At 38.1% G+C, this 23,982-nt stretch overlaps 3 protein-coding genes across 4 annotated transcripts; all 3 read right to left on the bottom strand.

Annotated features, from left to right (window-relative positions):
* Window positions 1-694: 694 nt before the first annotated feature.
* Window positions 695-8,291, bottom strand: LOC146557841 (hydroperoxide isomerase ALOXE3-like). Its single transcript, XM_085247629.1, has 15 exons — window positions 8,245-8,291; window positions 7,878-8,032; window positions 5,587-5,791; window positions 5,369-5,450; window positions 5,133-5,255; window positions 4,906-5,009; window positions 4,501-4,673; window positions 4,281-4,424; window positions 3,905-4,108; window positions 3,668-3,754; window positions 3,406-3,572; window positions 3,038-3,159; window positions 2,845-2,945; window positions 1,981-2,151; window positions 695-1,873 (listed from the first exon to the last, which is right to left on the bottom strand). The coding sequence occupies exons 2-15, from the start codon at window positions 8,022-8,024 to the stop codon at window positions 1,694-1,696; spliced, it is 2,010 nt and encodes a 669-aa protein (XP_085103755.1). The 5' UTR covers window positions 8,025-8,032; window positions 8,245-8,291; the 3' UTR covers window positions 695-1,693.
* A 2,657-nt stretch (window positions 8,292-10,948) lies between these two features.
* LOC146557840 (hydroperoxide isomerase ALOXE3-like) lies at window positions 10,949-13,085 on the bottom strand. Its single transcript, XM_085248253.1, has 5 exons — window positions 13,033-13,085; window positions 12,369-12,383; window positions 12,176-12,276; window positions 11,311-11,481; window positions 10,949-11,208 (listed from the first exon to the last, which is right to left on the bottom strand). The coding sequence occupies exons 3-5, from the start codon at window positions 12,224-12,226 to the stop codon at window positions 11,029-11,031; spliced, it is 402 nt and encodes a 133-aa protein (XP_085104379.1). The 5' UTR covers window positions 12,227-12,276; window positions 12,369-12,383; window positions 13,033-13,085; the 3' UTR covers window positions 10,949-11,028.
* A 1,839-nt stretch (window positions 13,086-14,924) lies between these two features.
* LOC146557839 (F-box only protein 30-like) lies at window positions 14,925-20,389 on the bottom strand. Of its 2 annotated transcripts, none has more exons than XM_085247702.1 (3): window positions 20,220-20,389; window positions 15,922-18,051; window positions 14,925-15,730 (listed from the first exon to the last, which is right to left on the bottom strand). In XM_085247702.1, the coding sequence occupies exons 2-3, from the start codon at window positions 17,998-18,000 to the stop codon at window positions 15,536-15,538; spliced, it is 2,274 nt and encodes a 757-aa protein (XP_085103828.1). In that variant the 5' UTR covers window positions 18,001-18,051; window positions 20,220-20,389; the 3' UTR covers window positions 14,925-15,535. The 2 variants fall into 2 exon arrangements, with proteins under 2 accessions (XP_085103828.1, XP_085103829.1); XM_085247703.1 differs by lacking the exon at window positions 20,220-20,389 and adding an exon at window positions 20,020-20,165.
* Window positions 20,390-23,982: the final 3,593 nt, after the last annotated feature.

The following is a 23,982-nucleotide window of genomic DNA, read 5'->3' as shown; positions in this document are numbered from 1 at the left end:
TGTGTGTGTCTGTATGTATGTATGTTAATATCTACAAAGTCAAGTTAAAATATAGGGGAAAAAAAATCAAAGTACACATAGTGACAGCCATTCCTACAATTCCTAAAATGATATTAAACAAATGTATGATACAGTGTACAATAGATAACCGTGACTTATTTAACACGAGTTCAGATGATTTAACTTGAAAGTGTTGTCAAAGTTTAAATGTAAGTTTGGTATTGGAACATAAAATCTGTTTCTCATTACTGGAAAACAGTACTGGTCAGGCAAGATGTTTGTTTCGGGTGTGTTTTTCTTCTCTTCCAAGATATCCACCTCCCTCAGGCATCACCAGGAAAATAATCTGATTCGTGATAAAAGTCAGATAATGATTAACATCTTAAAAATCTACAGGCTTTAAAGTCACAGTCCTTATTTACAAAGAATAACATTTACATATAAAAGTTTATTTTCCAAGATTTATTTTGAGAATCACTGTCTGAATGTTCGGCTGAAATTGTCCACTCCCCTTTCTGTTCCACATAAAGTGATGTACTGTATATGTGGTCTAGTGACAACAGCTCACATGCGTAATGTGTGCGAGCTGTTGTCACCTTTAGCTTTTATTTACCCATGATTGCATTGTGGAAACTACAGAAAAAGAAATCAGAGATGCAAAGAGATTTTTAATGCTTGAATTTGCTGCGCCTCATTAGTATTTCTTTATTGGTATTTAATGTCACAGCAAGATGAAAATTAAAACATACAGCTTTACACAAAGAGTGATTGTTCCCACCGTTCTGTCATGAATAAATTTCCTCCTTTCAAAAGAAAGTGAAAAAAATGTATATTGTACATTGCTTAACATATTTGTTAGGCCATCTGTCATGAAAACACAAAATAAATATTTTAGAAATTTCCCAAAAAGTTGTTTAAAATTAAGAGTTATATTGTTATTAGGGAAATAAAGTGAGTTCACATTTTTATACCCAAATTTTAGCCAACACGTTGGACTTGAACCAAGCATATATTTTTTTCTGTTCAGGAATGCAAGTAAATAATAAAATTTGGTATCTTAATTAAAAAATAATGAGCTTTACTATTTCTTCTTCTTTTTTTATAAAACAGTAAATTTGAAAATTAATGGATAACAATACTTACAATGCAGCTCGTGCATACTGCTGAACTAACCATTACAGAAACATAAAAAATGATTTTGGTAATTACCAGTGCTTTTTATTTTAGACAACTGTGCTATAAACCTTACATTGGCTCACAGTCTAAATCTTCAGCATTGTAAAAGAAGAACTAACCTTTACATATCCTTGGTAACATTAGCTATGCACACACTATGTGTCAATCATGTGCCTCCTACAACCAAAAAAAAAGGAGTGATAGTCTCAGATGTGCATGCTACTTTTAGGCGTATAGGAACAAACTATTTTAATTGTATGTATATTCTTTAAAAAGCATGAAATTCTAACAAATTAAAAACCATTTTATCATTTTATTGTAAAAAAAAAAAAGTCCCCCAATGTCCCCAAACTAATCTCTTAATCTATGTAATACACAGTAGATACAAAAAATGAACATGCCTATTTATCATGATACAACTAACATATAAAACCTGAGAAGCTGCCAGCGTCACCTCACTTGGTACTATATGTACCAGAATTATAGACAAAGAAAGCAGGATACCATGTATTGTTGACTAAATGGTTACACTGTTCTCTATTTCAGTCGGGTTCAGATATGTGTAGGGTACTTCAAGCCGAGAATTTCTTGCTGTAATTTCTTCACTGAGGTAGGACAGCTCTGCTTGAAACTCTTTAATCATTTGTTTCGGGGTAGGTTCATCGAATCGTTCTTCAGGGTACTGACCCAACAGAACCTGCAGAAGCAAAGTTAGTTAGTCAGACTAAAAATATTTTATTTGTGATACTCTTTTTTTTTTAAAGGAATATAAATAAAGCATGAAAAGCAAAAAAAGATACATACCACATCTGTATACTTGTGGGAAAGTACCCAAAGCATTCCTGCAAACTTTACTGTCTCCCCAATATTTGGAAGAGTCTCCAATAATGTCGTCATGCTTGACTGCCCCTTTGTGGTTGGAGCAGGTTTGTGAAGCAAGCCTGAGCCATAGGGCATCCAGGAGCTGTAGTCAAACTAGAATGAAACAAGTTTTTATAAATGACTTGCTTTATTTTTCAAACAAAGGACATAGCTATTGTATCTATGTAAATAAGGGTAGATATCTGTTCTCATGTTAAACATTATCCACCAATATCTTCAGAGCTACAGCAAATTCTATTATTCTTCTATTATGTTTTTCTGATACATAAAGCAAAGGGAATTATAGTCGGAGAGAATAACTGACAAAGAAGATTTTACTAAATGTTTTATATAGTTATATAAATGATAAATGTGGTCCAAGATTTTGCGTGCCATAATGTGTGTTTTTTGATTTTTGCTTCACCTTATGATAACATTAGGTGAAAGTTGAATATCTGGAAAATGTAGTTGGTTTCAGAATGTCAGAATTTGACAACATTCACATGTTTGCATAAAATCTGATAACTCAGCTTATCGCAGCATGATGGGACAATGATCCAAAGAACTGGGTGCAGTAACTTGGAATGACTTGACTCAGCCAAATGCTCCTAAATTTCTTGTTAAATTATGAGGTGTTTCTCTGGATCTGCTGCAGTATGTATCCTTTACAAAAATGCAAACCAGGGAAACATGGAATAGAATAGAGACACTTCTCTGTGGCCAAAAGGCAGTTGAATCAATTCCTTATTGGAGATGCAAAGACTCACTGTACTTGATCAAACATAATTACATAGCGTGCTGTCATACCTGTCCATTATTGAGTGCAGCATGTTGAACTGACACTGTGAAGATCACCATGGTGATAAACTTAATCACCTCCTCAACAGTATTAAAGGATGCCGGAAACCCTGTTAACAGAACGCTCACTGTCAGTCACTATATTTTTCATTATAACCTAGGCTTTATGTGACAAATATAATTAAGGGTATTTATTATTTACCAGAGAGTTTGTTTCCTAAGACGCCGTGTGTAAATATCTCATTGATCCATTCTTGCAGCTCGGTGTCCTTGCACACATCGCTGTCTGATGGATAATAGTGCTCTACTATGTACTTAACAAAGCTGGTAAAAATATGTAATATATGCATGTAAATACAATTTTACATTAAATTTGCATTGTAAAACCATATTAACACCAAGTTCCATCAATTAATCACTGTTGTAGTTGCAAAAATATAAATGCAATCTGTAGTGTACCAAACTAACAAAATCAGATTAATATTATCTAGTAATGAACATCTTGCAGCTGTATTGCAATGCTGTTGCTTAAAAACTGTATTATTTCCATACAGTTAATTTAATCCTGACCTGTTGATGATGTTCCACAGTTTGAGGCCATCATCTCTGTAGTAGAAATTGGGGATTGACTGCAGTCCTCGTGCAGCGATGTTCTCTGGCAGGCAGAGGGAGCTGTAGGTCATTCTGGAGAGACCCCGTCTCATGAGCTCTTTTATCCCCTCATATCCAAGTGAACTCTATTGGTAATTAAATAGTTGCAGTTTGGTAGGTTTCTAGAATTTATAGTTATGGAAATATAAAATACAAGAACTATGAGAGCGTTGGGATGTACAATGGTTAAAGGCCCATCAGGTCCCAAAAGAGAGTTGCGAGCCCCGCTGTTTATGTTCAGAGTGTAACGGAAGTGTGGGATCAGAAGCTGTGCAGACAGAGGGTAAAATACCAAATACAAGTTAGAATACAAATCAAAGTGAAGTTCTGTTAACAGAAAAGAAATTATTTTTAATGTTGAAATACGTTTTTCTATAGTATATATTACCACACCTGTTAATTTGTGGTGTCATTTTACCTTGTAGAGAGGATGAATCTCAGGGAAGCAGCGGAAAGTAGCAATAGCAAAGACCTCTGCCAGAAAGTGAGTGCTCATGAGGTGATAGACTGCTTGATGTTCCAGTAGATCTGAACTTCTAATAAACAGCTTGGCTAGCAGCCAGTCTGCCTCAGAGTCACTGGGCAGAAAGATGGGGTTCTGCTCAGAAGGCTGTTGATGCAGCTGGATTTATAAGAAAATAAAGATAATAAATATATTGAAAAAATAAAAACAAAAAGAGAGAAAAACTACAACTTAAATGCATAATGATACCAGTGGCTCCACACGCACGTCATCACTGCGCAACACAAAAGAGCTCATAATATGAATGCCATCTGTTCTCTCAGTAAAATACCTGTATTGCAATTGGCATCAGTTTGTTCTCTGGGTTCATGTAGAACAAACACAAGCCAGCTGCCACTTGCAGAGGGTGACCATCATACATCCTGGTGGGTATTCCATCCATGATCTTCTGGTCACAGATGAAGATATTTCCTTTCTGAACAAACAACAGAGAACAGAAGCTCAGAAGTTAACTGGAGACAGCAAATTTTAAAACTACGTTTCATTCATACCCCCATTTCCTGCTTCAAGGAGGTCCCATCTCTCAGGAATGGCTTCACCATCTCCTCTGTGACGGAAAAGTTTGGGGGAAGTTCTGAGCACCTCTTGATCACATTTGGGTTTATAGCATTCAGAAACTGGAATCCAAAAAAGTCATCATCCTTCCAGTGTTGCATGACATACTCTGAAACACATTGGCAAAAAATATTGTTTCCTATCTTGTCAGTAATCATTGAGCTTTTACAAATGAGTACCTGCTCATAATCACTGCTAACAACAAAGAAAAACGAGATTCAGACTGTCCTTTAAAATACGGCCCAATAAAACAGTCTAATTTCTTCAGGTTTAGCTGTTGACAGTTATTGACGCCGTCAGCCGTTGATGTAGATGTATTTCACCAAGATGGTGTTTTCTACCTGATATTGTAGTCTTTTTGAACCAAAAGATCTTCTTCATATCATCTGTGTTTTTCCATTGTTCAGTAGATCCAGCGAGCCCCTTGAACATCAGTTCAGCACCACTAAGTGAGGAGGAGTAAGAAAAATTTTAAACAAGATACATGACCAGTAATTCACAATTCAAAAAAATCTTTTGCCCTTTTTTTGGAGCTACTATTAAGATACAGATTGAATTCCCAACTTACGTCATCCTTTTGGTATGAAACATCTCATCTGATTTGGCTGCAGAGAAACGTAGTTCAGCTGGAAACTCAGACACATTTTTAAAATGGCTGTGGTGTGGTAGCTTTTCATCTGTGATCTCCCATCTAAAAACAACAACAAAAAAGAAAAGTGTAAAGTCATGTGTATAGCTCAATGTTTAATGTTAAAAGACACAAAAGTAAGAGTATTAGCAGTATAAATATGCATGTAAACTTACTGGTACAATTTCTTTTTATCTAGTAGCTCATTTCTTCTGTGATCAATCAGCAGAGGATGATCATCCTCAAAAACCTTCATAGCTGTGAGGTATAAAAACAGTTTCAAATAAATAAATAAAAAAATAGTCAAAAGCAAAATACAACATAGTTTGAAAAACATTCAATGATGTTAGCATCATTAACTTATAATGAATTGCCATTTCATTTTTTAGAAGACCTCGCCCTCCTCTGAGCTCCACCAGCTCTCCCCTGGAGATCCATCTGTAACAGGGGAAGAGAACGACGTCTCCCTCTGGAGTGGTCACCACTATTCTGGAGCAGTACCACTCATCTTCTGAGATTAGAAAAAATGGATCTTTCTCAGCCTTGACAAGAAGAAGCTTTCCCAGTGACATACTGGTTTTTATGGTGTACGCTCCCGTCTGGAAGTCAGAATATAAAACAAACGTTAAAAAGCAAACTCATTGCATTATTCAACTTTATCATACATGCATGTTGAAAGCAAGATAGAGACTCCTGCAATAGTGCAGTCACACAAGTTAAAGCTTTCAAGTGCTAGGGAAAAAAAGACAGAATTTAGTGGACTTCAATATACATTCACAGGACACTATATTAGGTACACCTTTTCTGCTGCTCATTAATGCACAAATATGGTCAATCAAATGGCAACAACTAGATTCATTTTGGGATATAGACATGGTAAACCCTGCTGAAATTCAAACTGAGCATCAAAAGCCTGGGTGAATATTGGAGTTGTCTTGATTTCTGCTGCAGGGGTCACAATTTGGCATAATGAAAGCATAATACAACATGAAAGCATGGACATGTTGAAAGCATGGACCAGGCTGCTGGTGGTGTAATGGTGCGGGAATAATTTTCTTGGCACCTTCTAGGCCTCTTAGTACCACTTGAGCATCATTCAAATGATCTAAAACATGCTTCTTGAACATTACAATGAGCTCACTGTACTCAAATGGCCTCCACCGTTACCAGACATCAGAGCTCCTTTGGCATGTTTTGGAACAGAAGATGCACATCATGGATACACAGTTGGAAAATCTGGTGCAACTGCAAGATGGCTCAAATTCTCAGAGGAATTTTTCTCTATTAAGGCAGTTCTGAAGGAAAATAGTGTTCCCTCCCCAATACTAGCAAGGTGTACCAAACCACTGGCTGGGGAGAATTTGTCATTGTTATAGTCCATAAACAATTCAATCCAGTAGTTTTTATTATATTTCTTAAAAATAATATTTTTTGCATCATTTCAATCAATCAATCAATCAATCAATGAAGGCTTTATTCGCCACGTGCAGGTTGCCCTGCAGTGAAATAGGACCCCCCCCCCCGGACCTTACACACACAACACAGACATCACGTGGGGATACAGGTCGGAGAAAAAAAAAACCCCACTGAAATATACACTACAATGGGAAAGTACAAGAGTCCTGGGAGGACAGCATGAGAACAGGAAACAAGAAAACTCCTCTGCAGAAAAAAGCACATAAATGTCCACAGCACAACATTATGGAACACGTGACAAGCCACAGGGTCGGATGGGGGATGAGGAGTAATCCGAAGCAAACACAGCAGCCATCCTGCCCAGCACTACCATTCCAGCGCGGCCTCAGACCCGCCGTGTTCCCAGGAGGGAGCAAGCATCGAAGGATAATTTACAACATTATGAATGATATGGGCTCTATTTGGAAGCAGCCGGCCCCCTCCCCTTTCGACGGGTTGTGTGTCAGACTTTAAATCATCAAACTGTAAATTATAAATTTTAAATTGTTATTGATCCCTTTACCCCGAGTCCTAACGCGTATATTTATTTTCTTACTGTTCTTATATTTATTGTTTGTTTACTTGCACTGCCGTAACTGGAGCCTCGTCGTCTCGTCTCTCTATATACTGTACTGTATGTAGCGGAGATGACAATAAAGTTTACTTTGACTTCAGCAGCGAGCAGGCGCACCGAGGGCTCTCGCGCTCACTTTTCGCGTATAGAATTTCAAAAAAACATCGGTGCAAATTATAAGTCTGTATCATAATGTCTGGTGTTTTCGTGTTTGTTGTTTTGTTTTATTTTTGTTTTATTTTGCGAGTTATTAGATGCTGCTCCAGCCAGCCAGAGAATCCCCCGCCGCCCCGCCCTCTCCTCCCTGTGCGCACCTCGCAAACGGAGGGGGCCCTTACTCCCAGCAAATGGGTGATAGAAAACCGATCGGTGCCTGTACCATTCCCAATATGCGCTGGCTGATGTCGGGGCAGCATGAGTATGAGCAATTTTTTTTAAATTTTTTTTTGTTGCCGATGCCCGTGATGCCGCCCCCCACTCCACAGCCACCCTGGGGCGCACTGACAGAGGGTATATTATGGCATCGGGTGCTGGTAGGTTCTCTGCCTAGTCCCTAATAGTGACTCAAAACATGGCTGGACTTTGCCTCTGGAAGAAGGAACAAGCCCCCCCCCCACCCCTATTTTATAAACATTGTTACTCTGAATATATCTTACCTTGCCGGATTTAAAGTCGATGCCCAAGTTGTCTAAGTTAGTTCGGTCACTCTGCCCTTCTGTTCCAAACAGGGTGATGTATATATTGTCCATTGTCCCTGCGTGTTTCATGTCACCAGTTGTCACCTCTAGCTTGTACACCGCCATGGTTATGTCTTTGAAAAAGTGTAGGAGAAGAAAATAAATCTCAAAAATATGATAGCAAACAACAGAAAGACGTTAACTTTTGTAAACTTAAAAATATTAATCAAAGGAAATTCTTGTTTAAGCCCAGCTTCACTGAATCTTGTCCCGGGTATATTATTAAACCTAAAATGCAATGATAATCAGCTATCATAGCAAGCACAAGCGCAGTAAGTACACAAACCTTTGCTTTGGAGCCGTTCTTACTCTCCTCTTAGAGGCTGCACTAGTCGTTGGCTTTATTTGTGGTTTCAAGTAAAGTGGGAGTTTGATTTCTCCCTTTTAAAAATTCACTTAACAGGTATGCCTGGTTAATCAGGTTTGCTTGAGAGCAGCTCCTTAGATGAATGTGTAGTCTATACTTGGAAAAAAACTCACAGACATTTTTCCAGATAATTATTGTTTTCCCGTTGGTTAGTAGATCCATTTAATATCAAATAAACAGCATCAATATAAATATAAACTGTCTAGTGTCAGTTGAGTTCCAGCCAATGTGCAACCCCGAATTGGATAAGAAATGGAAATTTAGGTTTATGAGAAAGTTTTGATTTTTAAGGTGATTCTTCAGTCATAGTTAGAAAGTGTTGGTTATGTGCTGTAACCCCTTTTTTGTGTAACCCTCTTAGAGCTACACTGGCTTATCCCCTTGTATATGTCTGTCAAAATAAAGTCACACACAGACACACACGTATATATACATATATATGTGTGTATATGTGTGTGTGTGTGTCTGTATGTATGCATGTCGCTGTATAATATCTACAAAGTCAAGTTAAAATATAGGGAAAAAAAAAATCAAAGTACACATAGTGACAGCCATTCCTACAATTCCTAAAATGATATTAAACAAATGTATGATACAGTGTACAATAGATAACCGTGACTTATTTAACACGAGTTCAGATGATTAAACTTGAAAGTGTTGTCAAAGTTTAAATGTAAGTTTGGTATTGGAACATAAAATCTGTTTCTCATTACTGGAAAACAGTACTGGTCAGGCAAGATGTTTGTTTCGGGTGTGTTTTTCTTCTCTTCCAAGATATCCACCTCCCTCAGGCATCACCAGGAAAATAATCTGATTCGTGATAAAAGTCAGATAATGATTAACATCTTAAAAATCTACAGGCTTTAAAGTCACAGTCCTTATTTACAAAGAATAACATTTACATATAAAAGTTTATTTTCCAAGATTTATTTTGAGAATCACTGTCTGAATGTTCGGCTGAAATTGTCCACTCCCCTTTCTGTTCCACATAAAGTGATGTACTGTATATGTGGTCTAGTGACAACAGCTCACATGCGTAATGCGTGCGAGCTGTTGTCACCTTTAGCTTTTATTTACCCATGATTGCATTGTGGAAACTACAGAAAAAGAAATCAGAGATGCAAAGAGATTTTTAATGCTTGAATTTGCTGCGCCTCATTAGTATTTCTTTATTGGTATTTAATGTCACAGCAAGATGAAAATGAAAACATACAGCTTTACACAAAGAGTGATTGTTCCCACCGTTCTGTTGCGAATAAATTTCCTTCTTTGTGTTTGTTATTTTTAAAGCCAGTTTGAAGAATTTGTGTGGTGAGGTAGGTTTGCCTGCAGGTCTGTACCTGCATCATGTTTTTTTTTTTTGGATAATCTTTTTGATAATTTTTCTGTTTCCCAGCGTTTTTACATTGTTTGGCTGATCCTTTAAATCAATTCTGAATCACAGAGATTTAAAAAAGAAAGTAAAAAACATGCATACTGTACAGTGCTTAACATATTTGTTAGGCCACCTGTCATAAAAAAACAAGAAATAAATATTTTAGAACTTTGTCAAAAAGTTGTTTAAAATTAAGAGTTATATTGTTATTAGGGAAATAAAGTGAGTTCACATTTTTACACTAAAATTTTAGCCAACACATTGGACTTGAACCAAGCATATATTTTTTTCTGTTCAGGAATGCAAGTAAATAATAAAATTTGGTATCTTAATAAAAAAATAATTAGTTTACTATTTCTTCTTCTTTTTTATAAAACAGTACATTTGAAAATTAATGGATAACAATACTTACAATGCAGCTCGTGCATACTGCTGCACTAACCATTACAGAAACATAAAAAATGATTTTGGTAATTACCAGTGCTTTTTATTTTATACAAATGTGCTATAAATTTGTGCGGTCGTGGCTCAAAGAGTTGGCAGTTTGTCTTGTTGCCGGTTCGAACCCTGGCTCGTACAGTCTCGGTCGTTGTGTCCTTGGGCAAGACACTTCACCTACCGCCTACTGATGATGGCCAGAGGGGCCGATGGCGCAATATGACAGCCTCGCTTCTGTCAGTCTGCCCCAGGGCAGCTGTGGTTACAACTGTAGCTTGCCTCCACCAGTGTGTGAATGTGAGCGTGAATGAATAGTGGAATTGTAAAGCGCTTTGAAGGCCCTGAAAAGTGCTATATAAATGCAATCCATTATTATTATTATTATAAACTTTACATTGGCTCATAGTCTAAATCTTCAGCATTGTAAAAGAAGGACTAACCTTTACATATCTATAAGTAGTTAACAAGTGTGTGTTAGGGTAATAGGCATTATCCTTTGTGACGTCTGATATGCACACACTATGTGTCTATCATGTGCCTCCTTCAACCAAAAAAAGCAGTGACAGTCTGAACTCACTGGGGTTAGTTACTCAGATGTGTATGCTACTTTTAGGCGTATAGGAACAAACAATTTTAATTGTATGTATATTCTTTAAAAAGCATGAAATTCTAACAAATTAAAAACCATTTTCTCATTTTTTTGTTAAAGAAAATGTCCCCCAATGTCCCCAAACTAATCTTGTAATCTATGTAATACATAGTAGATGTACATGCCTATTTATCATGATACAACTAAAATATAAAACCTGAGAAGCTGCCAGCGTCACCTCACTTGGTACTATATGTACCAGAATTATAGACAAAGAAAGCAGGATACCATGTATTGTTGACTAAATGGTTACACTGTTCTCTATTTCAGTCGGGTTCAGATATGTGTAGGGTACTTCAAGCCGAGAATTTCTTGCTGTAATTTCTTCACTGAGGTAGGACAGCTCTGCTTGAAACTCTTTAATCATTTGTTTCGGGGTAGGTTCATCGAATCGTTCTTCAGGGTACTGACCCAACAGAACCTGCAGAAGCAAAGTTAGTTAGTCAGACTAACAATATTTTATTTGTGATATTTTTTTTAAAGGAATATAAATAAAGCATGAAAAGCAAAAAAAGATACATACCACATCTGTATACTTGTGGGAAAGTACCCAAAGCATTCCTGCAAACTTTACTGTCTCCCCAATATTTGGAAGAGTCTCCAATAATGTCGTCATGCTTGACTGCCCCTTTGTGGTTGGAGCAGGTTTGTGAAGCAAGCCTGAGCCATAGGGCATCCAGGAGCTGTAGTCAAACTAGAATGAAACAAGTTTTTATAAATGACTTGCTTTATTTTTCAAACAAAGGACATAGCTATTGTATCTATGTAAATAAGGGTAGATATCTGTTCTCATGTTAAACATTATCTATCAATATCTTCAGAGCTACAGCAAATTCTATTATTCTTCTATTATGTTTTTCTGATACATAAAGCAAAGGGAATTATAGTCGGAGAGAATAACTGACAAAGAAGATTTTACTAAATGTTTTTATATAGTTATATAAATGATAAATGTGGTCCAAGATTTTGCGTGCCATAATGTGTGTTTTTTGATTTTTGCTTCACCTTATGATAACATTAGGTGAAAGTTGAATATCTGGAAAATGTAGTTGGTTTCAGAATGTCAGAATTTGACAACATTCACATGTTTGCATAAAATCTGATAACTCAGCTTATCGCAGCATGATGGGACAATGATCCAAAGAACTGGGTGCAGTAACTTGGAATGACTTGACTCAGCCAAATGCTCCTAAATTTCTTGTTAAATTATGAGGTGTTTCTCTGGATCTGCTGCAGTATGTATCCTTTACAAAAATGCAAACCAGGGAAACATGGAATAGAATAGAGACACTTCTCTGTGGCCAAAAGGCAGTTGAATCAATTCCTTAATGGAGATGCAAAGACTCACTGTACTTGATCAAACATAATTACATAGCGTGCTGTCATACCTGTCCATTATTGAGTGCAGCATGTTGAACTGACACTGTGAAGATCACCATGGTGATAAACTTGATCACCTCCTCAACAGTATTAAAGGATGCCGGAAACCCTGTTAACAGAACGCTCACTGTCAGTCACTATATTTTTCATTATAACCTAGGCTTTATGTGACAAATATAATTAAGGGTATTTATTATTTACCAGAGAGTTTGTTTCCTAAGACGCCGTGTGTAAATATCTCATTGATCCATTCCTGCAGCTCGGTGTCCTTGCACACATCGGATAATAGTGCTATATACTTAACAAAGCTGGTAAAAATATCTACTACTAGCCGAGGGGGGTCTATAACAACCCACAATGGTAATAAAATAGCCCTTGAAAAGTTGGAGCTTGAGGGCAAGAAGTTCAAACTGTTTACGAACAGATACCGATGAATCGACAGTAACATGGAATTTGCTTTTTACATAAATTGCAACACCGCCATCCTTTCTGGGGCGGTCGCAACGGAAAAGATTATAGCCCGTTATGCCTTTGTCAGTAATCAATTTTGTAAGCCAGGTTTCTAATAATATGAGAATATCGGTATCTAACTCTCTCATCCAAATTTTCACAAAATCAAGTTTGGGAAGAAGACTTCTGACATTTCAATGAATGATACCAAGACCTGTTCGAGTTTTAAAATCACAAGGAGTACTTAAGCATTTGCAATCTGGACCGGGATTAGGTTGCACATTTCCAGATAAAAGAAGCAGAAGAACAATAAAACATTTTCTTTTTACACATATTGGAATAAATAAATCAGTTAAATCAGTTGAAATGAGATCTCTGCTGATGATCACAGCTTCTAAAAGATGTAAAATCCCACCTTGTTCCCTTTGAGAGGAGTAAGAAGTATGGTTTCTCTTGCTCCACAGACTGTTTCTGCACCTCATGTAGACAAAAAGCTGTCAATAAAAGCAATAAAGGAAAAAAGACTACCGAGGATAACATGCTGACTGACGGATAGACCTGGTAGACCTGTGGTAGAGCCTGGTTGTGGCCTGCTAGGTGATGGTGGAGCCTGGCTGTGGGCTGCTGGCTGGACCTGCTAGCTGATGGTGGAGGCTGGCTGTGGGCTGATGGTGGAGCCTGGCTGTGGGCTGCTGGCTGGACCAGCTAGATGATTGGTTGGCTTGTTCTGCTTATTCTGTTAATTTAATCTTCACTTGCTAATGATGTTTCACTATATGATCCCGGGAGGAGAAACAAATCCCTTTGGGGTTGCATTAGGAAGTGCATCCGGCAAAAAAAAACCCTGCTAAATTAAACATGTAAAGCTACCCACTGTGACAACCTCTTGTGAATAAGGAAGCAGCATTTAGTATATTATATCTCTGTAGTAGAAGTTGGGGATTGAGTCCAGACTTTGCAGTGATGTTATCTGGCCAACAGATGGAGCTGTAGCTCATTTTAGTCAGACTTCTTTCCCATACCTGCAAGTAGGTAGGATGAGCAGCTGTACAGACTCTGAGGAAACATGTTTTTCATGAACCGTTTGATCCTGTCAGACCCAAAAGAGAATAATTATTATTAGTTAAATATAATTAATAATCAAAAACATTAGTAGTAGATGTACTTTTTGAATTAAGAATAATCTAAATGCAAATGTAAAATATAAATACACTGATGCTAAATCTAGTACTAGACGCAATAGAAATATTTTCACACAATTATAAAATGTAGATGATTTTTATCACTGAGTAAATACCACAGTTTTCCTGTATTTTCACCAGGAGAATATAAATACTGTTGTATTTGTTTATGAATATTTTAATGCTGATATTTGACTAGAAAAAGAAGTGGTGAAAATGTTTTATAATTAATTTAGCTGAGGTTAATCTAAATTATACCATAAATGTTATTCTAGAGTTGATGACAATAATAGATGTAGCTATAGTTTTTAAATGCACTGTTTTTTTCATAGATTGCAATAATGGCCAAAAAAATCTGCAAACTGCTGCAGATTTATTGGCAGCACAGCCAGGATGAAACCTCCTGTTCCACCACATGCCAAAGCTGCTGTACTGGGTTGAGGTCTGGTGACTGTGAAGGACATTTGAGTACAACGACCTCATTTCCACGTTCAAGACACCAGTTTGGGATGAAATCGGCTTCGTGACATTAGCGTTATCCTGCTGGAAGCAGCCATCGGAAGATGGGTACACTATTTAAATAATGCTCAATCAGTACCAAGAGGCCCAAAGTGTCCCAAGAAACTGTCCCACACACTATCACACCACTAGCAGTGGTCTGAGTTGTTGATACAAGTCAGGATGAATCATGCTTTCATGTTTACAGACATGTATTGCAGCAGAAATAGAGACTCGTGAGACGTTTTTCCAATATTATGTCCAATTTTGGTGAGCCTCTGCAAATTGTAGCCTCAGTTTTCAGTTTGTACCTGACTGGAGTAACACCCGGTGGCGTCATCTGATACTATAGTTCATCTGTTTCAAAATTTGCCATGTGTTTAGCAAACACATGTCCAGGGAACTGATGCTCACTTGATATTTTGAAGACCATCCTCTTTAAACTCAAGAGATGGTTCTGCAGGAAATACCAGTAGATCAACAGTTTCTGAAATACTAGTTTTAGAAAGACAGCTATGCAATTTTAATTAATAATTTAACTGTGATTTAACTATACTAGCCTAGTTACAGTAGTAGAAATAAATAAATAAATGAAACAAACCCTCCAAAAATAAGAAATAACTTTACAAAAATTGTAAAGACTTTATTAAACTGTATTAAAGCACATGCATTTCTGTGTTATCCATCTGTTTACACTCACATTCGGACATCCTACACACCCAGACAACAAGTTTGCACTTGGCTGACACTTAAAGAGATCAGAGCTATATCATTTAGGGTCACTGAAGAGGGAATAGCAAATATTATATAAAGTGCTAGCATACCTTCTGACAGACAGAAATTATGCAAACAAACAAAAACAACAATCTGCTTTTCCCCATGGCTACTACTGAAAGGCAAGAGTGTGAAAACATTTAAATTCCTGTTAATATAGATATCATATCACATAGAATAACATAAATCCACTGTGCATATCTGTACTCAAGAAAATATAGTTCATCTTATCAGAATAAGTGCGTATTTTCAGATCATATCCATGCGAAGTGAAATGTTTGTTTTATTTCTCTCTCTCCACAGGGACCTCAAACACACACACACAACAAACCTGGCAAGTGAAGTGTTTTCATTAAGGCTTCTTCATAATCTAGTGTGATGCAGGAAGAGATTTTTTTTTAGTTGCAGCATTCACAGATTACGGCAGTGAATCTCATGCAGCTTTGACTGGTCGGTTGTGTTTGGTCAGATGTTAACATGGCGTAGGACGCGACGGAGTGAGTGTCCATCCCGTGCGGTGCACATGGCAGGAAGGGGTACAGGCTCGGTCTTGTGCTCCACATTGTTGAAGTGGCACTTCTTAAGGTGGTTCGACATGCTGGGGACATCAGTGAAGCCCCACGCTAACACCGGGCTGAAGGCAGTGCTGAATCGCCAAACCTGGGGTAGTAAATAAAAAAAGTAGTTTTTGATTTATTATCTTTAAAATCTGGCCTTTTATATATTACTTTGCATTTAATATAGGTAGTACGATAGCTATATACATTGGTGCTAACAAGAAATTTTAATAACTATTTTAGAGAAATAGTTAAACACCAGTATACAGTACAGTACACTGGATTTCTGCTTACTTTATTTTTCGTCTGCCATGACACAGTGCCATGAGGACCAGGGCTTTGTCTTCGCTCCCACTGCAGGTCCACTACACCCCTGGTCTGAAGGAGGCTGGCACACACTTCCCTCATAGTCCTTGATACCAATGACAGCTGGCACAAGCTGAAACTGTCCAGGAATCCAGCTATGTGCCACAGTATCTCAATAGGAAGCCCACTAAACTGGTCTGACTGGGAGTCACCTGGAAGTTTTGCTTTAGGGCAAGGCTGGACTCCAAAGGATTTGAGGTGCCTGTCATGAATCACCTTTGCCCCCTGGACAGATGGGTAAAATCTTCTTTGGGAAAACGTGCAGCCATAATATGCCAGGGGGCAGCGTTGCTCCATCCAACCATTGAGACCAGCGTGAATGTCACCGTGGACATTTGTGAAATGGGATGAAAACTGGTCCCGGCGGAATGACTGACCACAGATAAAGGGGAACATATGCTGGTAGCGGGGGTTAGGGGGGAGGTAACGGTTATGGGGGACTGCCTCGACCTCCAGAGCTTCCAGGACGAGACCTAAGCGGAGGGTACGGAAAGGGCTGGGGTAGGAGATCTGTGGGGCAGCATGGTCGCAGGCAGAAGCAGAGGCCATGTCACCCACTCTGGTGTTAGTTACTAAGATTGCAGCAGGAAAGGTGAAAGTCTGTGTGCCAAAGTTAACATGGTAACCATCAATATAGACTGTATCAGAGATCCTTCTGCACTCTCTAGACTCCTCTAAACAGAAGAGCAGGGCTGCTGTGATCAGATCGATCTCTCCTAGACCCATGGGGTCGTCATCCTGCTCTAGCTCTGAAGTATCCACTGCCTTGTCCTCCATTACGGGTTGGAACCTAGACAATGACCTGCCTGGAGTGATACCCATCTGACCATTAGAAAATGAAGATTGGCTTGGGCCCCTAAAGGTCTGGTAGTTCCTCTTGACCCCATGGTTTTCTGAAAGAAAGAGCCCTCTATCTTCTAGAACGATATGACCAGCCCTCTGTGCCACAGGCTTTCTGACATGGAGTGGAGGTGCCATTTGACGGGCAAGTAATTCTTGAGAGTCATCAGCATGCAAGTTATCTTGAACCTCAATGGGACAGGCCGTCTCAAGACAAGCCTCAGGTGCCCCTAAAAATGGTCCATTGGCTGTATTCACAATCATTACGTCTGTTTCGTTTAGAGACCCATTTCCACTCAAGCAGCTTGAACAAACACTTTCCTCCTCAATGCCGCTTTTATGCAAACTATCTGAAGCTGCAGGTGTTTCGTCTTCCAGTCCATTCTGAAAGTCTCCATTGTTGCTCAATCTACTTTTCTGTACAGCAGCTTCTTTGTTCACACGCTCTGCGCTGGTTTCACCAGAGCTGGCACTGCTAACAAAGTCTAAAGCAGCAGCTAAGCTTCTTGCAGTCTCAACTGTGGCCTCATACAGTTTACCAAAGTGCTCTTCATTCAAGCCATTAATTCCACTGAAAATTTTCTCCTTTGCTGAGCCTGGTGGGTGTGGCTGTGCTTGATGAGTGGCTGGCAGCGGGGAAGGTGACTGAATAAATGAGGAGGCCTTAGGAGCACATGTTTGTAAAGTGGAGTGTGTCGCTCTGTTCTCTTTACTAACACTGACAAGTGGCTCTCCTTGTGCAGTAGGTGCCATGGCAATCACCTTGAGGGACTCCAGCAGTGTACGCTGGTCCTGAAGGGCAAGTGCCATGTCCAGCTGCTCCACCTCTTCCACACCACGGCTCAGGCTTTCATAGGAAGTATAATCCAGGCAGCTAACAGGCCATCTGTTCCACTCCATAGTACAGCACACAAGTCCAGCTGGACACACTTCCAGGTGAGCATACATCTGGTTGCGCACCAGGGTGGCGGGGCAACCATATCCACTGTTTAGGCAAGGAATCCTCATCAGTGGGCACATAAGTTGATGTTCATCCACTTTGCAGGAGTGAAAAACAGCCCCACAAACCAAAGGACACGTTATAAGCTCGCAAGAAACTCCTGTTTCAGCTTTGACCGTGCACCTCTGGTTAAAACAGGAAATACAGTGAACATGGTCCTCTTCCATCTTCAGACCAGAGTGATGGGGAGTGACTCTGGAAGAAGACAGTCCACAGTCCTGCCAAAAGATCAAATGCAGTAAGTGTAGGGCGACGACACATTAGCAACAAAGTCTGCTCCACATCTGTGGAGCAGACTGCTTTAATACAGTATCGGAGCTCGAGTCAAAAAGCAACAGAATGCAGTGTGATATTATTACAATACAGTAAATGACGAAACCAAGATTTTTTTTTATTTTTTGCTATATTTTGCGTTTTACAATTAGAATAAATAGCATCATCTTGAAAAGACAGTTCACAATGGTCACTGGGAATATACCTGCTAACAACAATAACTGACATGTACGCCATCTCGGCACCACATGAAGTATGTTGCACATTGCATATCTGCATTTACTACAGCTGTTCTTTCTAAATGAGAAATATTAAAGATAAAAGAATTAAAAAAAAAAAAAAAGTAGCCATCTGAGCCCTTCCTTGTACACATAAAATAAAGGAAACTATAAAATCAGTATTATGCTGTCCTAGAGTTTTGGTCAAGTCTTGAAAGGTTGTTACAACTACAACAAACCAGTAGATGTCACACATGAGAGCCATGCCTCAGTACTAAAGATCTTTATTTCAACCAAATAGCATGTAAGCAAAGCATCAAAGCTTCTTAAAAGTGCAACAAGAAAAGTAGGTAATACAACAGAAATGATATTTCTAGGTAGCAGAAACTGCATTTAAAAGAGACTTTTACTGTAGTTCATTGCAGTATATTTCAAAAGAAGTGTACGAACCGTTTTAATTTATTGTCACATATTATTTCATGAAAGAGCGGCGCATTATACTTGCCCCCTCTGCATACAACATAACATGCCTCATATGAATGCACTGGGGAAAAAAATCAGTAGTTACAAAGCAAACCTAAATATTCTGCAGTTTTCATCTTCCCATGAATGAAGCCTGCATGGCAACTGTGAAACAGTGCCCTCTCTGCTAAAGAATAACAAACTCAGCTGCAGTCACGTGACACACCTAAAAGGCTGTCTCATACAGTACCTTATTAGGAAAATTCCCTGGTCAGTGCAGGACGCTAAAACGTTTTCTTTTTCACATTTTGGACAGGAGAATAACATATCTCCCTAATTTTGTGCATGATTTGAGTCGGCAGTGTGTTCTGTTTATAACATGTTACAAATGAACTTATACTGAAAAACAGCATACTCGTTTTGAGTATAATAAACACATTGCTGTATCTATTATGTCATTCACTGGCAAGGCTCCAAAAAAATCTTACAAAACAAATAAATTGTATTAAAGCAAATTTAGGAGCAAAATAAATCTTCATCTTTAAGAATCTACATAGCCAGTGTAATTCCACTGTTGCACTAGCATTTGATAGTGCACTTAAAGTTTAACTTCCTACGGGCATAAAATGCAAAAGTGTGTTGGCTCATAATGAATGATTCTAGATTATATTAAAGACTTTAACAGAAGTTGTGAACAGAACACATTAAATAAAGTTCTTTTGTAGCCAGAGATCAGCTAGTGACATCTTTAAGAGTAGGAAACACGTCTAAAATGTATCCAACGAAGCTGGACATGTAGAAAGGACACTTACTGTGCAGCCATTTTTAAATCTCACGTGTAAAAAGATTAAAAGCAAAGCAAAACAAAACAAAAAAAAAAAAACCCTGATGCCAGTGGCAAGTTACTCAGAGCATCTGTTTCTGTAACCACTTCAGGCAAACGAGTGAATGCAAACAAATCCATTGGAAAGTTAAACGCTACCCCGTCACTTCTAAACCTTGCAGTATGTATAAATACATAACCAAACACGCGACTAACATCCACAATATTTTAACAAAACAATACTAGTTACTTTTTTTTTTTTTAACCAGCATCTCTTTTCAGATGTCTGACCCAAATAAAGCGCATTCACTGACAACAAACGTAACACAAAAACACAGCGTGGCTAGATTAATGTTCCTCGCTAAGTTTACTTAAAACAAGAGCAAAAAAAGACGAGAAGCTTTCACTACCGTGTACAGTAGTATATTACGAGTCCAGTGCTGCAAGCTTGTTTGTTGTCATCAGCTCCTTCACCATCAAATCAACTTGTTTTTGTAACAATGGCAGGCAGGCTCATACTGTTAGCTAACAACAGCTAGCTAGCTCGGAAGTTGAACGGTTCAAAACAACAGCGGTATAAACCCGGGCTAGCATGCAGGGCACTTCTTACCTGATCGTAATGTTGGCAGCAAAAAGTCCGATCAAAAGTATTTAAAAAAATTACAACAAACCCAGCTGTTAACTGCAGTTACGGCTATAGAGAAAGTGCTAATGATAGCCAGTAGCTAGCTACATATCCTCTCAGCCTTTCTCTTTTTTTGTGTTCAAAACTTTATTGACCAAAGCGCACATCTGTTTTACACGGGGTAAAAGAAAAAAAAAAAAGCTGAGAATAATCACGGGAGTTGCCTACATAGGCGAAGACATGGAGTTTTGCAACGATGTTAAAAGCAAACAATACTGAAAAACTGGTGTTTTTAACTGAACAATTAATCTAAACTTTTTAAAAAAGGACACATTATGGTCATTGTTTAGTTCCACTTATACATCATGACATCTATAATAACTATGACAGGATAAACCTGTACTGTTATGTCATGGGTTATTTTGACATTGTAGCATTAAAATTTGTAAAACCTATAAAAATATATTTGGAAGCACAAACATATATCATAGGAACACACAAATGTTACTTCAGTAATGTGTGTATATCACTTTAATGATGTGTTTAATAATGTGATTAGAGAGAGAGAGAGAGAGAGATAAACTGTTTGGAGTACAATATTTACAACAATTGTAAATAGAAGGAGAAAGTAACAACATACAATTACACTGAAACAATACTTTAGTAAAGTTTCTGATGGAATGTACTGAGTTACATCCCACTGCTGATTCTATACGTGCTGCCATCCAATGGTGTTGGGTTCTGTAAGATTAACAGGATTTTCGTCCAACACCAGTGGATAAGGATGGACAAGAGGGTCCAATAATTAAGTTAAGTTCAGCTTCAATTCATTATAAACTGCAAGTCTAACTAACAAAACTGGCATATTACATCATACAAACCTGATTATTTTATATAGATTAAACCATTAGTGAAAAAAGATTTTTTCCAATAATAACTTGTATTCCTTGTTTGCTTCTGTTCAGCAATTTCTGGATACCTTACAATGCTGTGTATGAACTGATGACGGAAGCTCCTTAATGTGTACCGGATATTTATTTTATTTGTTCATTTTATTATGTCTGCGTGCAAAAAAATAGCTTACAAATAAATTTGCTGGCCTTAAGTCCACAAAACATTACAAATATGACTTAAACGATCATTAGAAAGAAGATTACTGATTTTCCTATGTGCTGGTGATTCTAACTTTTTCGAAAAAGTAAGAAAATGAATAACCTGCTAAACTGAAAATTGCTCCTCTTTAAAAACAGAAGTAATATAAACTTTTGAGTCTAATATGTCCAAGAGAATGCAGCTTTACAAACATTTTTCAACTAACGTGCAGTAATTGCTAACAAACAGGAGAGGTCACTGTTGCACCGTTGTTTTTGTTAAGCCTCCTCCTAGGTGGAAAAAGATGGACTGTGCCTCACTTTATTGCTGTTAACAGAAGGACGTGCCACGTTTAGAGGTCGAGGCCACCTACATAACAGCACCACAGGACCCGGGGGAGCTGACTCACGGACACATCAAAGCTGAGCAGAACTGAATACACCTGTCACGAGGTGCTGAAACAAACCCATGCAGTGGGAATATTGCTGTTTTACATCATATCAACATCATATCAACCGAAGTCTCACTGTCATTTAATTTAAAGAACTAAATAAAACAAACAAAATGCATTCAGGTCCACTCAGGTTGAGGTCTGGACTTTGACTGGGTTATTGCAACATCTTGTTTCTTTTGTTTTTTTTAACTATTCTGTTGCAGATTTACTGCTGTATTTGGGATCATTGTCCAGTTGCATAATCCAGTTTAGGCCAAGATCTAGCTGTTGGACAGATGGCCTCGCATCTGACTCTAGAGGAGTTTATGGTTGACTCAGTGACTGCAAGGTGCACAAGCCCTTTGACTGCAAAACAAGCCCAAATCATTGCCAGTCTGCCACCATGCTTAAGGGATGAGTTGAGGTGTTTGTGCTGATATGCCTTGTCTGATTTTCTCCAAATGTGGTTCTGTGCATTAAAGACAAACATCTCCATTTTGATCTTTTCTGTCCAAAGGATTTTATTCCAGAAGTCTTGTGGGTTGTTCAGATGCAACTTGACAAACCAAGGCTGTACTGCGATCTTCTTTTCACTTCCAAACAAGCGACACTTGTCCTGTCTTTTTCTAATTGTGACCTTTAACATTAAACATACTAACTGACGCTTGTAGATTCTGAGATGTAGCTCATGGGTTTTTGCACCTTAATGCTCTAGACCAGCAAACTGCCAAAACGTTGGCTTTTATAAAAGTGCTCACACTTATTGATGATCGATTAATTGAGTCCATTTAATTTTAATTTTATAGAGGGTTGTAGTCTATACTACGTAGTTTTTCACAGAACTGTGAAAACTTTCTTGGTCTTTGTAGATTATTTTTAATTCTCACTTCACCCACCCCCACCAACCTGAAAACCATGTCTATCTGTGCACATTCACGAGGGGGTTAATGTAAAATATTTCAACAAGAAAACAGATATTTATGTATCATCTTTTCACCGTTGCTTATTAAGCAGTTCTTATTTTCTGTCTTTAAGAGAGGCTATCAATCGTCTGCTCTGGATGAGAAGGGCAGACATTGCTGCAAGCGGAACAAAATAAGGACTAGTAACATAAGACTTTTCAAAACGTTGATTGATGACAGTAAGGTTTTGAAGATGTAAAATAGCTAGGTAAGAGTGTTTTGTGGGTGATTTATCTATTTTTTTTGTAATGTCTCTTTTTGCAAGCATAAGCAGCCACTGTATTAATAGCAGAAGGTGGAAACAATGCAAACTCTAAATCAGGAATGTCAAACTCATTTTGCATCATAGGTGACTTTAATCTTAAGTGGGCCGGACCCATAAAAAACATGATAAATGTGTAAAATTACAGAAAAGGTTCCAGCAAATATTTTTCCCAGACTGTCTTATAATTATAAACTATAAAGTTTTCATTTTCACAGAAAATGTCCTTTTTTTGGACTCAGTGTAAGAAGCGACGTATATATGTGGTATGAATCCAACTAAAGGGAAAGGATATAATTTGAAAAGCTGTAAAATACAATTAAAAGTTCACATTTTCTAAAGCTGTCCTGTCTTGGCCTTGCCGATTTTGGCCTTATGTATGACACCCCTGATCTAAATGGACATCAAACATACAATACCCAGTTTATAAAATAAATTTAAGGGTTTTTTTTCTTATCTGTTTTCACTAATATTGCATAATCTAAATAATATCACTCTTAAGTGGTTGCTACAAAGCCTTGCGGTCCACCCACTCAGGCTGAAGTCCCCGCCCACAGCTGGCCGTAGTATCCAGCAGTGTCTCCTTCTTAAACATGTCACTTCTATTCAGGTTCAATATCAGATGCTCGCTCCCGGAGCCCCGGGCACCAGGAATGGCAGTAGTGACGCCTTTGTATAAGTTTATTTTTGATTCATACCGCCTGGCGTGAGTCACGACAAGGGCCCACTACTTGAGAATACATGCCTCTCGGGAGGGAAACCTTTGCTTATCATAATGGATGGGTAAAGATGAAACAATTACTAAATTCACTCGCAATTTCGCCAGATTTGAGCGAAATTATTTCAGATTCCTCTCTGTAATCATAACTCACAGGGAATAATTATTTAAAAATACATAAAAAATTGATCTTACGTCCTAATGGCAGCTCTTTGAATCTGCTTAAGGGTCGAAAAGCTGAGATCCGTGGCCGGTTTTGTTGACCTAATGACTGAGAAGTC

The sequence above is a fragment of the Mchenga conophoros genome, linkage group LG15 (genome assembly GCF_057382185.1).
Source record: "Mchenga conophoros isolate Kocher_MC1m ecotype Shallow Benthic linkage group LG15, M_conophoros_male_GT1.1, whole genome shotgun sequence".
Taxonomy (NCBI): Eukaryota; Metazoa; Chordata; class Actinopteri; order Cichliformes; family Cichlidae; genus Mchenga; species Mchenga conophoros.
The sequence above is the reverse complement of the archived record's forward strand: the minus strand, read 5'-3'. Positions and strand labels throughout refer to the sequence as shown.

Bases quoted from the DNA above. Each gene is read 5' to 3' on its own strand.
- LOC146557840 (XM_085248253.1), bottom strand. From the start codon at position 12,226: ATGGTGATCTTCACAGTGTCAGTTCAACATGCTGCACTCAATAATGGA. The intron at 11,482-12,175 runs GTATGACAGCAC...GTTTCATTCTAG, and splicing joins CTGCACTCAATAATGGACAG to TTTGACTACAGCTCCTGGAT. The intron at 11,209-11,310 runs GTATGTATCTTT...TTGCTTCTGCAG, and splicing joins CCCACAAGTATACAGATGTG to GTTCTGTTGGGTCAGTACCC.
- LOC146557841 (XM_085247629.1), bottom strand. From the start codon at position 8,024: ATGGCGGTGTACAAGCTAGAGGTGACAACTGGTGACATGAAACACGCA. The intron at 5,256-5,368 runs GTAAGTTTACAT...TGTTGTTTTTAG, and splicing joins GATAAAAAGAAATTGTACCA to ATGGGAGATCACAGATGAAA. The intron at 3,755-3,904 runs GTAAAATGACAC...CTGTCTGCACAG, and splicing joins AGATTCATCCTCTCTACAAG to CTTCTGATCCCACACTTCCG.
- LOC146557839 (XM_085247702.1), bottom strand. From the start codon at position 18,000: ATGGAAGAGGACCATGTTCACTGTATTTCCTGTTTTAACCAGAGGTGC. The intron at 15,731-15,921 runs GTAAGCAGAAAT...TTACTACCCCAG, and splicing joins CATGGCAGACGAAAAATAAA to GTTTGGCGATTCAGCACTGC.